The 14,534-nt window shown below is 37.2% G+C and overlaps 1 protein-coding gene across 3 annotated transcripts in view; it reads right to left on the reverse strand.

Annotated features, from left to right (window-relative positions):
• Nucleotides 1-14,135, reverse strand: part of LOC146002815 (uncharacterized) — a 59,079-nt gene extending 44,944 nt beyond the window's left edge. For 2 of the 3 annotated variants that reach the window (XM_083140775.1, XM_083140777.1), the window contains exon 1: nt 13,904-14,133. In XM_083140775.1, coding sequence (XP_082996901.1) covers nt 13,904-14,029 — 126 coding nt within the window. In that variant the 5' untranslated portion in view covers nt 14,030-14,133. Of the gene's footprint in view, nt 1-13,903 lie in introns of all 3 variants that reach the window. The other variant, XM_083140776.1, reaches the window with a different exon arrangement.
• Between the last annotated feature and the right edge of the window lie 399 nt (nt 14,136-14,534).

A 14,534-nucleotide genomic window follows, 5' to 3' on the forward strand; every position in this document is an offset into this window, starting at 1 on the left:
TCAAAATGTGCCAAAAAAGGGGCGTACTTTCCTTTCTTATTATTGACACTGAGTAGTAAGTACTTAACTACTAATCCTAACAAACTACAACCATCACCAAAATACTAGGAATTTTCCTTTTGTTTTAGTTCAAAAATGTCAACAAGAAATTAATCATTTAACACCACTTTTATTAAAGCGTACCTTGCAATGTACAACGGCTCATTAATAACAAATACAAGCATCGTCCAACAAACAACTGACGATTTCAATATTATACTTCACATTAACAAGAGCACAACGTTCGTAATATTATCCTTACATACTGTTCATTGTTCAGAATGAATGACAAATTTATATACAGCATCCAAACACACCATAAAAGTACATGATATCTATTCTTAAGTAAGTTATTATTTTGACTAGAACTTGTGTATTAAATACCAGGTTTATGCATCCCCATTCTCAGCATTAAAGAAAATATGTAAGCACATCTTGAGATATTTTTAACATCAATTCGTTACATTCTTTTCTAATGCTTATTTTTGTGAAATATTATTAATGCTACTAGGTCAAGGGGAACTACAAGAAGGGAAGTACTGAGTACGTCGCTTTTTGCTTTCGTCGCGGTTGCTGTCCACGATTTTGACAAAATTCAATCAACTTTACACATATCATTCAAGGTCGAGGTTTCACTCCATTTTAACTTGGCCAAAAACACAAGAAGAAACAATTGAAATCGCAACCTTTTATTGGCAATAATGTTTGTCATTTACATTGCTAAACGTTTGAGCATATGTTCGAATAGTTGTAAGTACTTAATGGGAATGCATGTTCATTTCAATTAAAAATCTGATTTTAACTTGGCGCTGGACATAGCACATATAGTTTATGGGAAACTAATAATTATATACTTGTCTACGCATGAGCAATGCGTTTTATAACACTTGTATATCTTGTGCGAAAGGTTATTGTTTAATCAAACAAGTTAATCTTGCAACAACGCATAAGTCACAAAGAGAAAATTCCATTAATCGTTGCACTTTTCACTACAAAGTTTCCACATACCTGAATTAACCACAGAACTCGGCGTAAATCTAATGTTGAAAATGTTAGAATCATCAATGGGACAAGCACCCAGCCTACTGTTCCAGCATCCAGGCGATCCCGAGATAAGTACATGCCTCTTTATGGTGCTAATACTTTTGCCCCTAATTTCTTCCTTTTATTATTTTATTGAAGTGCTATAGCTTACTAAATAAAACTCAGTCAAATAGCTATTAAATTTGTGTTACGTTATTACTTGCTCTACCTCTGACTCATCACCCGTTGGTCAACTGTTCCCAGCCTCAAATACAGAGGGTGAAATCCGGTACGGCTAAGGTTTTAACGCCCCCATTTGTGTCTGTAGGAACCAGCCCTGGGACAGAACTTTAGCTCATAATGTTGTGGAGGCGCCTAGCAAGCTGGTCTCCAACTGGCTGGCCAAAGTCTCGGATGAGTCCCGATGTGCTCTTCTTTGGGTTGCAGGCTTCTGTGGCTCTGCCGAACAGCACTTAGGTCAGTCCAGATGAGAGCCTTCTGCATTGGTGAAAATGCTCTCAGTTCTCTGTTGTTCGTCTCCTGAATTGGGGTTTTATCGATCTTGATTTTGTGCTGGAAGTTGCCGACATTGCCTTACATCAGTCGCTACTCGCTACATCTTCCTGATGATTGCAACCTAGTATTGCGACATTATTCAGCAGAAATAGGAGAATTCATTACTATTTCTCTTCCTGGTCTGGGGTGACTGTTCGGGAGTAATGTCCCGAAGTGTGAGCAACTCTCGATGTTGGAGGTTTGGATCTTTCTTCGAGTCTGATCCTTCATCATTTCCTTGGCTGAAGGGCATCTAGTCTATGATGGCTGCTAGGACGAAGGTAGATGGTGGGGGTAGCCAAACGAGCATTTATTTATTTTTTAATTAAATTAAAAAATAATTTACAAAAATGTCCCAATTCCCCAATACGAAAAAAAAGGCAGCGAATGCAACAAAGAAACTTGTTTGCATTCTATCAAGCATGAAAATGGATTGGTTTCAGAAATTACACTGTTCTGATAAAGCATTAAGCCACCTGGGCTTTATGAAGACCTACAGATACGCCCTTAATAAGTACTATTTACTGGACATGAAATGCTTTCTTCAAAAGGCAAGGAATGTTTAGCAAATATGAAACTAACGACCGCGAAGCCAGGAGAATTGTTGACACACATGACCACACAACCAATGGATACGCTTAATTTTAGACGTATCCGGACCTCACACCGTGACTCAGGGCTACAACAGATACATCACAACAGTGTTGGACCAGTATACCCGCTACGTCATCACAGACGCCATTCAAGACCAAACAGCAGAGACAATTAAATAGTTTTACCAAAACACTATTGTCTCCCAAGATGTATAATGTTTGATCGACATCCAAGCCACAAGTCAAAATTGCTCAATCAATTGGCTAAGAAATTAAAAATCGAGCTTAAATTAGGAAACACATATGCGCACAACCAAATTGGACAAGTTGAATGATCCCACACAATCATACAATCCATTCTAAAACACTTTGTAAATTCTTGTAAATTCCAAACAAAACAATTGGAACAAGTATCTGCCTAGTTCCTTCTTAGCGATTAACATAACAGATCATTCATCAATGGAAGTCTCCCCTTTCAAACTACTTCTTCATGGATACACCACATCCCTAGAAGTGGATAATGAGATGCACATGAAAGATCTGGAAATATCCAATCCATCTAACAGCAATCAAAGTAGCAAGGAAATTGGCCACTGGGAAACTCTTGAACTGCTTTCAAATAGACAAAGTGATGGAAGTTCCAAAATTTTCAAAACCAGATTTTAAAGTGGGAGAACACTAACTAACCAACTGTCTAGCCTTCTTAAACCCAAAGGTTTATGGCTGCAGCAACACAGGACTTCCATCTGTCCCTATCTTGAGCAAGATCTATATACTCTTTTCCATCCCTACAGATTTCCTTCAGGTCCATCTCAACGTTGTCCCTCCACCTTCGTCTTGGTCTTCCTACAGGTTTCTTACCATCAGGTTTCCCAACAAGAACCCTGTAAACTCCTCTTTCCTCTCCCATAAGTGCCACATGGCCTGCCCATCTAAGTCTTCTTGATTTAATCATTCTAATAATATCTGGACATGAATACAAATTATGTAGTTCTAAATTATGTAACCTTCTCCACTCACCAGTCTCCTCGTCCCTTTTAGGTCCAAAGATTTTCCTAAGGATCTTATTTTCAAATACTCTCAATTTATGTTCCTCTTTCAATGTAAGGGACCAAGTTTCACATCCATATACTACAGGCAAAATTTCTGTTTTGTATATTTTAACTTTTAGTTTCTTAGATATTAAACGAGAAGACAAAAGTTTATGAAGAGAGAAGTAACATGCATTTCCTGAATTAAGCCTACTTTTTATTTCCTCTTTAATATAATTTTCATTTGTTAATATTACTCCTAAGTATTTGAATTTGGAAACTGGTTCAAACGAGTTGTTATCAATAATTACATTTTGATTATTACCTAACACTTGGTTTCGGCCTGTAAGCATATATTTAGTTTTCTCTTTGTTAACTTCCAAACCTATCTCTTTAGCAGTTTTGAAAAATATTTTAGCATTATTCTTAATTGTATTCACATCATCCCCCAGTAAGTCTACATCATCTGCATATGCTAACAACTGAGTCACACCATTTAATTTTACTCCTTCTTTAGTTTCTCTTACCTTCCTTACAGCATATTCTAAGGCAAAATTAAAGAGCAATGGAGATAATGCATCTCCTTGTTTTAACCCATCATGAATTGTAAATTTGTCAGACACATTAATACCCACACGAATTTTACTTTATGTTTCACTGGTGCATACTTTTATCATACTAACAAGCTTCTTAGGTATTCCAAACTCTACTAATATATTATATAATTTCTCTCTTTTGACCGAATCATATGCTTTTTTGAAATCAATGAAAAGCTGATGGACATTTTGATTAAATTCCCAAGTGGGCGAACAAGTTTTGATAGAAGCCGTTCACCTCTCTTCATTCGATCTACCATTCAATGTTATCATACACCTATCAATACCACAAGAACAAGATCTAGATAAACTACAGGAAGGATACAAGAGCACATCATAATTGGCTTCCAAACTCAAAGTTAAATCTATAGCGTTACCAACATTAGACACCCATGAATTTCACTATGAGAGCAACTACGCTTCAACTGTTCAAATTAAATCTGTAAGAAACTATCTACAAGAAAATCCTAACACCAACATGACAATTTAGTTTGTTACAAACAATGAAAAGGAGACAGAATGTTACAACAGCCTTTTAACATTTTATTCTCCTGAACAGTTTAGTAACTAACAGTTAACTAGAAACAAACAGGAACATTATGCTTTAGTAAATTTGGCTCATAATATTTTTAACATACACAAAAAAATAAATAAATGAAAGTCTACAATTCCAAGTACCTTCACTCACTCAGCATGAAAAAAAAAAGTCTACTTCGTGAGAGAAGCAACTGCAAGCTTAAAAAAATTTAAATTAAATGTTGACTCTAACATTACATCACCATACCCGACATGTGCCAGTAACACACTGTCAGGGAAAAAAGGAATCACTTCACACAGCAGAACCAACCGCTTGTTAAGCCACTATTAGTAAATCCAGTTATCTGTAACTATCAATAAACAAACACGACCAACCGAATGTGCCTGCATTGGGAATACAAAGCAATTCTCCGGCAAGCTGAGGTGGCTGGAAATACGACAGAAACCCTCTAAACAGATATTCTTCAGTGAAAGACATGTTCGGAGGGGCACTCTTGAAATAACAATGATAAAAAATAACATGTTATTAATAAAACCACAACATCTAAATGCATTTAACTTACAATAACACTCCTTCTATAAGTTCTATTTCCATTCTCATCCTTCCCAAATCATGAAGACCACCTTAACACAGGAAGTGAAGAACATCATATAGGGTGTCCACTGATAGAAATTCTAGACTTCTTCTTGACATCTCCAAGATAAATATGGCCTACAGGGCCCTACAACATGACTAACAACAAACTGTAAAAATTTTCTCAGAAAAAATTTTCGTTGAGGGGTGGCACGTTACCGGACATACCCGGAAAACCTATCCTCAGCATTTCCCAACTTCAGAGAGCACTATAAAAGGGGTAATCTGCCTCAGGAGGAGAAACCAACGAGAACACCAATGACCGAGATCGGGTCATGAGAATGCAACAGTGTCGGATGCGGAGGATAGACTATAGGGCCGCCCAAAAGCCATGGGGTCCAATAGGCTAGACATCTCAGGCCAGCTAGTGGGACCAGTGACCAGCTGACTGTTCCAGCATCCAGGCAATCCCGATATAAGTAACTGCCCCTTTATGGTGCAGTTACACCCCTAATTTCTTCCTTTTATTATTCTATTGAAGTGCTAAATAAAACTCAGTCAAATAGCTACTAAATTTGTGTTATATTAATTACTTGCTTTACCTCTGACTCGTCACCCGTTGGTTAACGGGTGCTACCTTCAAATACAGAGGGTGGATCCGGTACGGCTAAGGTTTTAACGCCCCCAATTGTGTCTCCAGGGGTTTTCTGATCATTTAGAGAGTAGGAACTTAGTGAAAGAGCTAGGAATTCTGTCTGATTTGACAAAGAGAATGAGTATGAAATGAGCTGAGAACATCAACTAGATGTAGGTACCAACGTTTGCAATGAGATTTCGCAGATCTTCAATTATCATATCTTGTAATTTCAATTTCTGACAATTCAAGTATTAATATCCTGTGTTACTATGAGATTTTCTGAGGCTTTTTTAACCCAACTTGAAAAAAGTAAAAGAAAAGGCTTCATTAGTCTAAGCCAAGCGTGAATATAGTTCCACTAAGATGGGTTCTATTCTGACACAACTGTGTACTTGCAAGAAAACAGTTATTTAATTTGTAAAATACAGACAAAATAATACATTCATTAGCAGTATGTACTGGATCGGTTGCAATCACTGTGCACACGAACTGGGATCTCCATTGCACTAAAGAATCACTGAAGCCCAAGAGCGAGTCAAGTAAAACTGAATACATTGCAGAGCACGTGGAATCCGTAATACCAGTGTTGCACATTCCACTATTTTAACATGATCAAAGTAAAACAGGAAGTAAGGTGATTTGCCATCAATGTGCACACAAACTGTATCATGGGTGTTGAATGATTTGCAGTTTAAGTTTAGGAAGAGGAAACGATTGTTTGTTGTTTGACGACAAAAGAATCTCAGCGGTATTAAAAGATATCACCATGAGAAGAAACAACTTTATTATTTGGACGAGACTTGCTTTAACTAGATGGGGGGAGAGGGGGGGCGTACATTGAATCAAACATTGAAGAATACCACCATGTAAAACTACTGCCAGGGCTGAAGAAACCGACGAGAAAGGGAGAGGGGAAGGGCGAGGCTTATTGTTTCACCCACTGGCAGCAATGAAGTCTTTGTTGAAGGTGCATATTTACTGTTCCGTGCCAAGATAGGAAAGGGTGATTATCAGCAAGAAATGGACAGACCAAGATTTGAATTCTGATTTAGTGAAGTGATTCATAAATTGAAACCAGAGTAATAGCAGCAGACAATGCATCTGATTGTATGTATAACCAATAACAAATCACGCTTTTCTTTGCTTGTGCCAGTTTTGCCTCAGAAGATTCTGAGCTCAGTTCTCACGCAGATTGATACATAAAACCTGCTGCTGCTGCAAAGTTAGCTTGATGCGCAGCTTAGGTATGCATGTAGGTTAATTTTACTCCATAATGTCAGAAATCCTACCTCATACTGATGAAACAAGTTGTGTCTAAAAGTCAAGATTTTTATTGTGACTTAGGTTAACTGAGATATTTAACCCCGAAAACTGTCAAAATTCCAGAAACGGAATTCCATGTTTTAGCCCTTGCTGAAAAAAAAAGGGTTGCATTTCTAATCACTGTTGCTATGTTATTTGCAGACACCCTGCAGGTACATAAAGATTAGGCACACACAGGAGGTGTACATTGCAGAAATTTCAGTGAAAAATGCAGGTTCGACAACATATACGTAAAACAGCAGCTGCGAAAAATCAGGCAAAGCCTTGGTTTGGTTGCTCAGTGGTAGAACAATGGCATGGTATGCCATAGATCCAGGTTCATGTCCTGGTCGAGCCTACGTTTTTGCTGAAATTTCTACGACCTTGCAGGTAGATTTCTTTAAAATCAACTCCAATTAAAAAATCAGGTCAAAAATTCTCTTTTTTATTGATACCTAAATTTCAACCATCATTTTCTTACTTAGGACGCAATTTTGAGAAAACATACTAAAATATCACAGAAGGTTTACTTCATTAGCTACAAAACTAATTTTCTTTCAGGTCTCCAGCTCTAATGGTTTTGGAGATTAGAAAAAAAGATATGAGCCATGTTGGAAAAATAACACGCCGGGATAAGTAAGGACAGGAATCTTTAATTTTAACATTGGTTTTCATATCTAGAAACATGTGCAACCCTATGGACTAAAACTCATATTTTTCTAAAATGGTCATGCAATCACGATTTGATGATTTGTTATGGAATGACCTACAGGCAAGTACATATGGTTTCATTTTTAGAGTAGGGTCAATGCTTGATTGCCTGTTGCATACAATAAGAGTGGTCTCACTTCAATACCTGTAAAGGTTCTGTTGCTTTATGATTTTTTTTTTCAAATTCTCCTAGCAGGAAGACTAATTATATCGTAGAATTTTGACAATCATTGTCACACGAAATTTTAACCTTCCTTAAAGTAATGAGCACGTTTGGATTTTGAAAAAAATTATATATGCTGAAAGAAACAACTTAAAATTTACCTTACCAGTAAAATTTTGATCTCTGGCAAACTTATTTCTTCAATTTTACAGGAGAAAGTACTTACGGAACTGAGTTTCTGTAGACTTTTGAAAGATCGTGGAAGTGTTTTCTCCCTTCGTTCAATTTATTCAGCCTTAAATCATGTATTTTTCGACATTAATGTCTCTCCAATGCACAAAAGCTCTTGCCTCCATTACCTTCCACTATGTGAATAAGATGTTCCGTGTGTTTGATGATGTAACATCCGGTGAGTGTTTCCAACCACGCAGTTTTGTAACTCTGTAAACATTGCAGAACATACGTAAATGTGCATCTTTTTTCAGCACAAACTTTGAAAAGATGACGTGTGCAGGATGCATCGTAAAGTTGCATGGCAAAAACCAGAATATATGTTATCCTGACATGAAATATGTAGAATTTTTCTGATGTTGAATAACAATTTTAACTATGTTTGCCTTACCTAACCTTGTCGTGCATGGTTCGTGGGGCTATTGAATGGTTTTTGGGGCTATCCGTGCATGGTTCGTGGTACTAGGTATTTTTCGGTTCAGAAGATTGGTAACACTGCATACCCACTGATGATCGACAACGCTAGTAAACCTGTGGTCACCATTTCGCATCTTACGGAAGCGAAAAACAACGAACAATAATTACTCGATATGTCGAAAATAGATATTATTTTCTAAAAATTATGAAATGAACGAGTTAAAGATGTTTCCCGGAGATTGGAATTTTAATAAAAATACATAAACATGAAAAAAGTTTAATTTAGATGCATAAATCTAAAATAGGTTATTATAGGCACTCTAAAACTCCATCAGTTGCTTTTTTTATTATTACTACTTCGATATTGTCCCAACCCCTCTCACTAGTTTATTTCATCATTTTTAACATTCGTACTTACGTATTCTGCATTGCAAAATATTCTTCAAGGTGTTATTTTGCTTTTTTCATGAAAATAATTTCAATATGTGACAGGAGGAGTAATTATTGTTCTTCTTTTTTTCGCTTCCCTAAGACACAATACGTCGAGACAGCTTGACTAGCGTGGTAGATCATCAGTGGGTATGCAGTGTTTCCAACATTCTCAACCGAAAAATCCCCACGCATAGCCCCAATTCATGAATAGCCCCTCGAACCATGCACGGATAGCCCCACAAACCGAAAAATCCCCACGTACCATGCATGCGTAGCCCCACAAACCATTCACAGATAGCTCCAATGGACATTTCCACTCTAACCTCAAATATGATTTTATCTGTATCACTGCATGTCAATCATTTTATGTTAACATTGTGCAAAATAGTTTGCAAAAAAATTGGCCTTAGAAGTTGTGCCAAATTGATGCTATACGTCAAGAAAACCGAACAGAATCTGATTGGATATTCCAGTTATGATGTTCTCGTTCGGCAGTGAGAACTCGGTCATTTGTCCTCATGTTTGTAAAGCTGAATATTGAAGAGAATTCTCTGATTTTCAAAATTAAAGTTTCAATTATGACAAGCGAGAGATGTGCGAAAGCCAATTCTGGCAATCTAACATGTGCAGATGCATTCACAGTAGCTCCATATTTTGCAAAACTAGGATGGAGCAGAGATAAGAGGAGCGAAAGCAGCGAGTAAAGTTTTGCAAGGGAAATTTGACATGGTGTTACAGCATCGACAGCTTATTCAAGATTATTTAATGTTATTCTGTTGAAAGATTTTTCTCAGTAGCAATCATTCCTAATTTTCAGTTATTATTAGTAGTGCTGGTATTACTGCAGTGCAATAAGTTTACCTGGAGAAAAATGTCAGTGTCTTTTTGCACAACGGTATAAACCAGCGTGTTTTTCTTTTTCTTGCGTAGCTTAAAATAAATGTATGTAATGCAAATGAGTGCCGGGAATAGCGGGGGTTCAAACCGGTCCGTTGACCAGCTCCTAGAAGTTGGCATCGTTCATTTAAAGTTACAAAAATCAGAAAGTATATTATTTTTATTGTAAATAATAATAACAGAAATAAATTTCAGTTAGATATTACTCCAACCATGGGCGTTGCCAGAATTTTTTGCTGGAGCTCGCGAAATGATAAAACTTGAATAGTAGAAATAATAACAATAAATAATAATAAAATTTTTATTTTACAATGATAAATACTATATACTATTTGGTCTAGGAATTAATTTGTGCGCCTGGACAAGAGATGGCGTAACGAGCGTATCGTCCCACAGTTCCATGTAGCCACACATGCATTGAAAACTCCTGTCAGCGTGCATCGTTCGTAGTATAGGGCAGTTGATTGACGCGTCAACAACACCATTTTGTAGTCAACTGAACATGGCGCAGTTTGTGCCAGATAAAGTGTTTTTGCAGGGTGTTCTGCTTCATTACTTTAACATGCAGAAAGGTGCTACCGAAAGTCATCGTATTTTGGTGGAAGTGTATGGTGACCATGCGCTAGCTGAGCGAACATGTCAGAAGTGGTTTGCACGGTTTAGAAGTGGTGATTTCGGCCTGGAAGACCAAGAGCGACCTGGACAGCCAAAAAAATTTGAAGACGGAGAATTGAGAGCATTGCTCGATCAGGATTCGTGTCAAACGCAGGAAGAACTTGCAGAAGCATTAGGCGTTGATCAAACAACAGTTTCCAAACACCTCAAAGCCATGTGAATGATTCAAAAGATGTCACATTGGGTTCCACATGAATTGAAAGACGAAAAACCATTTGCGAATTGCTGCTTCAAAGACAGAAAAGAAAGGGGTTTTTGCATCGCATTGTTACTGGCGATGAGAAGTGGATCCATTACGAGAACCCGAAACGAAAAAAGGCCTGGGTGAAGCCAGGTGAACCAGGTCCATCACAACCGAAACGAGATATTCACTGTGCAAAGGTTATGCTGTGCATATGGTGGGATATGAAAGGTGTGGTCTACTATGAGCTGCTGCAACCGGGTGAAACTATTTATGGAGAACGTTATCGACGACAATTAATGCGTTTGAAGCAAGCTCTGGCCAGGAAACGACCAGAACGGGAGAACAGACATGATAAACTTATTTTTCAACATGATAAAGCTTGCCCACATGTCGCAAAACCGGTCAAAACCTATTTAGAAAATGTCGGATGGGAAGTTTTACCCCACCCACCGTATTCACCAGACGTTGCTCCTTCGGACTACTACTTGTTCAATTGCATGAATAACGATTTGATTGGACAGCGGTTCACTTCTTCAGAAGATATCGAAAAATGGGTCTCTGACTGGATTGCTTCAAAGGATGAGGACTTCTTTCGCCACGGAATCCGTAACTTGCCTGACGGATGGGCGAAAGTGGTGGACAATATTTTTCTTAAGGTATTTATGTATTTTGTGTTTGAACTACAGCTTCAATGTGTGCGTAACAACCGCACAAATTAATTCCTAGACCTATTAATAAATATAAACAGATGAGTGAATATCTAGTACCTTATACTTATAAGGTTTATGTTGTAACCGCTCCCATAAACTATATTTCTTTTAAATATTGACAACTGTGGTAACATTCATTTCTTGGATTAAATGGTAGAACATGGTTCCTATATTTTCCTTTAATTTTTTATTATTTAATCCAAGGAATAGGTGCTTCAAGTTTACAAAATTCCAAAAATTAATTTCTTATGTGAGAGGTCGCACTATAATGACCAAAATTTACTCCTAACTTATTTTTTTTCTTGAACAAGGCATGTGAATGTAAATAACAAAATATAGTACTTTGCATTTCAGTACACTAACAGTATTTGAAATGTAAAAAAAAAAAAAGAAGAAAAAAGTTGCGATGCATATTCGCTCATCTGGTGGACCGAATAGAACAGCCTGCACAAGGAAGGATGTAATAAAATTATTATAGAAATAAAAACTTTTATTTTATTAGTTTATAATAGTTATTGTTGTGCAATAACAATCTTAACCATTATTATTATTTTTAATGTTTTAACTTTTATCAGAGCCTGAAACCCCTCCTCCGTACAAAAATTTCTGGCTACACCCATAGTAATGCACTACAATGTAATCAAATAGAATAGTATTTTAGTAACTTGTACTTTGACATAGCTTTCACACACCAATTGCATTGTTCTTGTAGCTTATCATTCATGTGGACTCGCCACATAAATCACACACAAATAATTAGTGTTTTTTTCTTTTATTCGTGGGTACATTGAAAAAATATATCAGATTGGATCATCTGGTACTCGTATTTGTGCATAATGGTGAAATCTTTATTTTCCACTGTGATATCCACAACAATGACCAGACCAGCTATAAAATTCAGGCTGCTCTGCTCTTGTAACTCACAAGATGGACACTTGTTTCGGCACAAGGCAACAAAGAATCTTATTTTCAATGTTAACTCGGCAGAGAAAACTGTAGTTTTAAAAATGATCTTTAAAAAAAATGGTAAAAAATTAATATTCCACAAACACATGTAACTTCTTCGTTTCGTCACTTTTAACATTCGTACTTACCTATCTGCTTCGTGGAACATTCTTGAAGGTGCATTAATGCTTTTTTGATGAAAGTAATTTCAATTTTTCACATTACGAGTACTTCTTTATTTGCGTTGTTTCGTTTGCGTAACACACAGTACGGCGCATACACCTTTGTAGATCATCGCATGTCGTGCTTGTGTTTTGTCGATGCAGTGTTTCCAACCTTCGTAACCCGAAAAATACTCATGAAGTGGAATTTTTTTTTTAAGCTTCTTCGCATTATTTTACGAAAATTTTAACTATGCTTGCCTAACCTAAACTAACTGGAAATGATTCATGGGGCTATGCGTGAATGGTTTTTGGGGCTATCCGTCAATGGTTTGTGGGGCTACCCATTTTTCAAGTTCCCAATTACAAAATCCACTTGATCTCTCATACCCGGTATGAATTTCACCACACATCCACGACACGTCATCTTTTCAGAAAACAATGGCATGGTCGACAAAACACAAGCACAACATGCGATAATCTACGAAGGTGTACGCACCAAAGGCTATTGTGCAACGGAGAATTAATTTTCAACAAAAATAATGAATTACCGCTATGATACATTCCCACATGACAGAAAACACCTTCCAGATGTTAGACAATGCTACAGGAACTTATTTCCGTAAGTAGTTTCGGTAAAATTTTAGAAGCCGGGAAACACCTCAAACTCGTTTATTCTGTTATTTTTAACATTCGTACTTACCTATTCTGCATTGCGAAAGATTGTTGAAGATGGGGTTTCGCTTTTTTTAGTATCTATTGTCGACATATTGAGTAATTATTGTTCGTTCTTTTATCGCTTCCTGAACATGCAAAATGGCAGGCAAATCTTGACTAGCGTTGTCGATATGTTGAGTTTCAACCTTCTTAACCGAAAAATTCCGGCATAGCCCCAAAAACCATTCGGGATCATATGACCATCCACGAATAGTCCCAAAAACCATTCTGGATCGTATAAACATCCACGAATAGCCCCACACACCATCATGGTAAGGTTAGGTTAGGTTGCTTTAGTTTGGGCAATACAGTGAAAAAAATACCCCAAAACCATTCCCGCATAGCCCCAAAATTCATTCTGGATCGTATAACCATCCACGAATAGCACCAAAAACCATTCATGATAAGGTAAGGTTAGGTTGCTTTAGGTTGGGCAATATAGCGGATCAATTTTCGCTTAAAAACCTTTTGTGAATACTTTGTGCGGCATTTTTCGGTTCATAAGTTTGGAAACACTGCATATCAGCTGACGATAGACAACGTGAGTCAAGATTTGCCCCCCCCCCCCCATATTGTGTGTAACGAAAGCGAATTAGCAACGACCAATAAATACTTGTGTGAAAAAATACTTTTTTTTCGGTGAAAAAAAACGGGAAAATGTTCCTCTATGCATATAAGGTAAGTACAAATGTAAATAATTCGGATATAAACGAGTTAAATATGTTTTCACTATATCTAACTGGTACCTCAATTTGTACATGATTGGTACTTACCCAAACGCCGAGGCAATTCTTAATTTTCCTTACAATATCCATTCCATTTTCTTCTGCTTTCAGAATACTTATACTTTCGTTAGAACTAGTTCGTTCAGAACAGAAAAAGCATTTCGAATAACCCATGATTCCACGTGACTACTGCAACATTAATTTAGCTACTTTCCGGCATCGCTCATTTACATATAATTTACTTAAAACAGTAGTAGAGTACTACAGCGCTGTAGTAGTACTATTATCACGAATAACATTACCCAAACAACGTCACAGAATACGTGCATGGTAGACCCCTCATTCTTCTTGTTTTTGCTTCTATCAACTTGGCGTTGATTTTGGCCAACGGTGCTGATTTTTTTTCTCACACTTTATCAGCAAAAGTTCCGAGCCGTGCACTAAGGGTGTGCGGGGTCACGAAAAATCGGGACCGGGATAAGAAAAAAAAAAAATTTCCTGTCCCGATCACGACTCCGGGAAATGACTTCCCGACTTTGTCCTTAATTCTCGACGTTTTCTGCATTTCAAGCATAGAATATACTAACTATTCTATGTTTCAAGTACAGCGCCTTGAATAACGTAGTGTGGAAAACGACCCAAGAAACTGGTTTCCCAGACGGATGAGAAACATAGATGG

The sequence above is a fragment of the Lepisma saccharinum genome, chromosome 19, assembly GCF_977018435.1.
Source record: "Lepisma saccharinum chromosome 19, izLepSacc3.1, whole genome shotgun sequence".
NCBI classification, from domain to species: Eukaryota; Metazoa; Arthropoda; class Insecta; order Zygentoma; family Lepismatidae; genus Lepisma; species Lepisma saccharinum.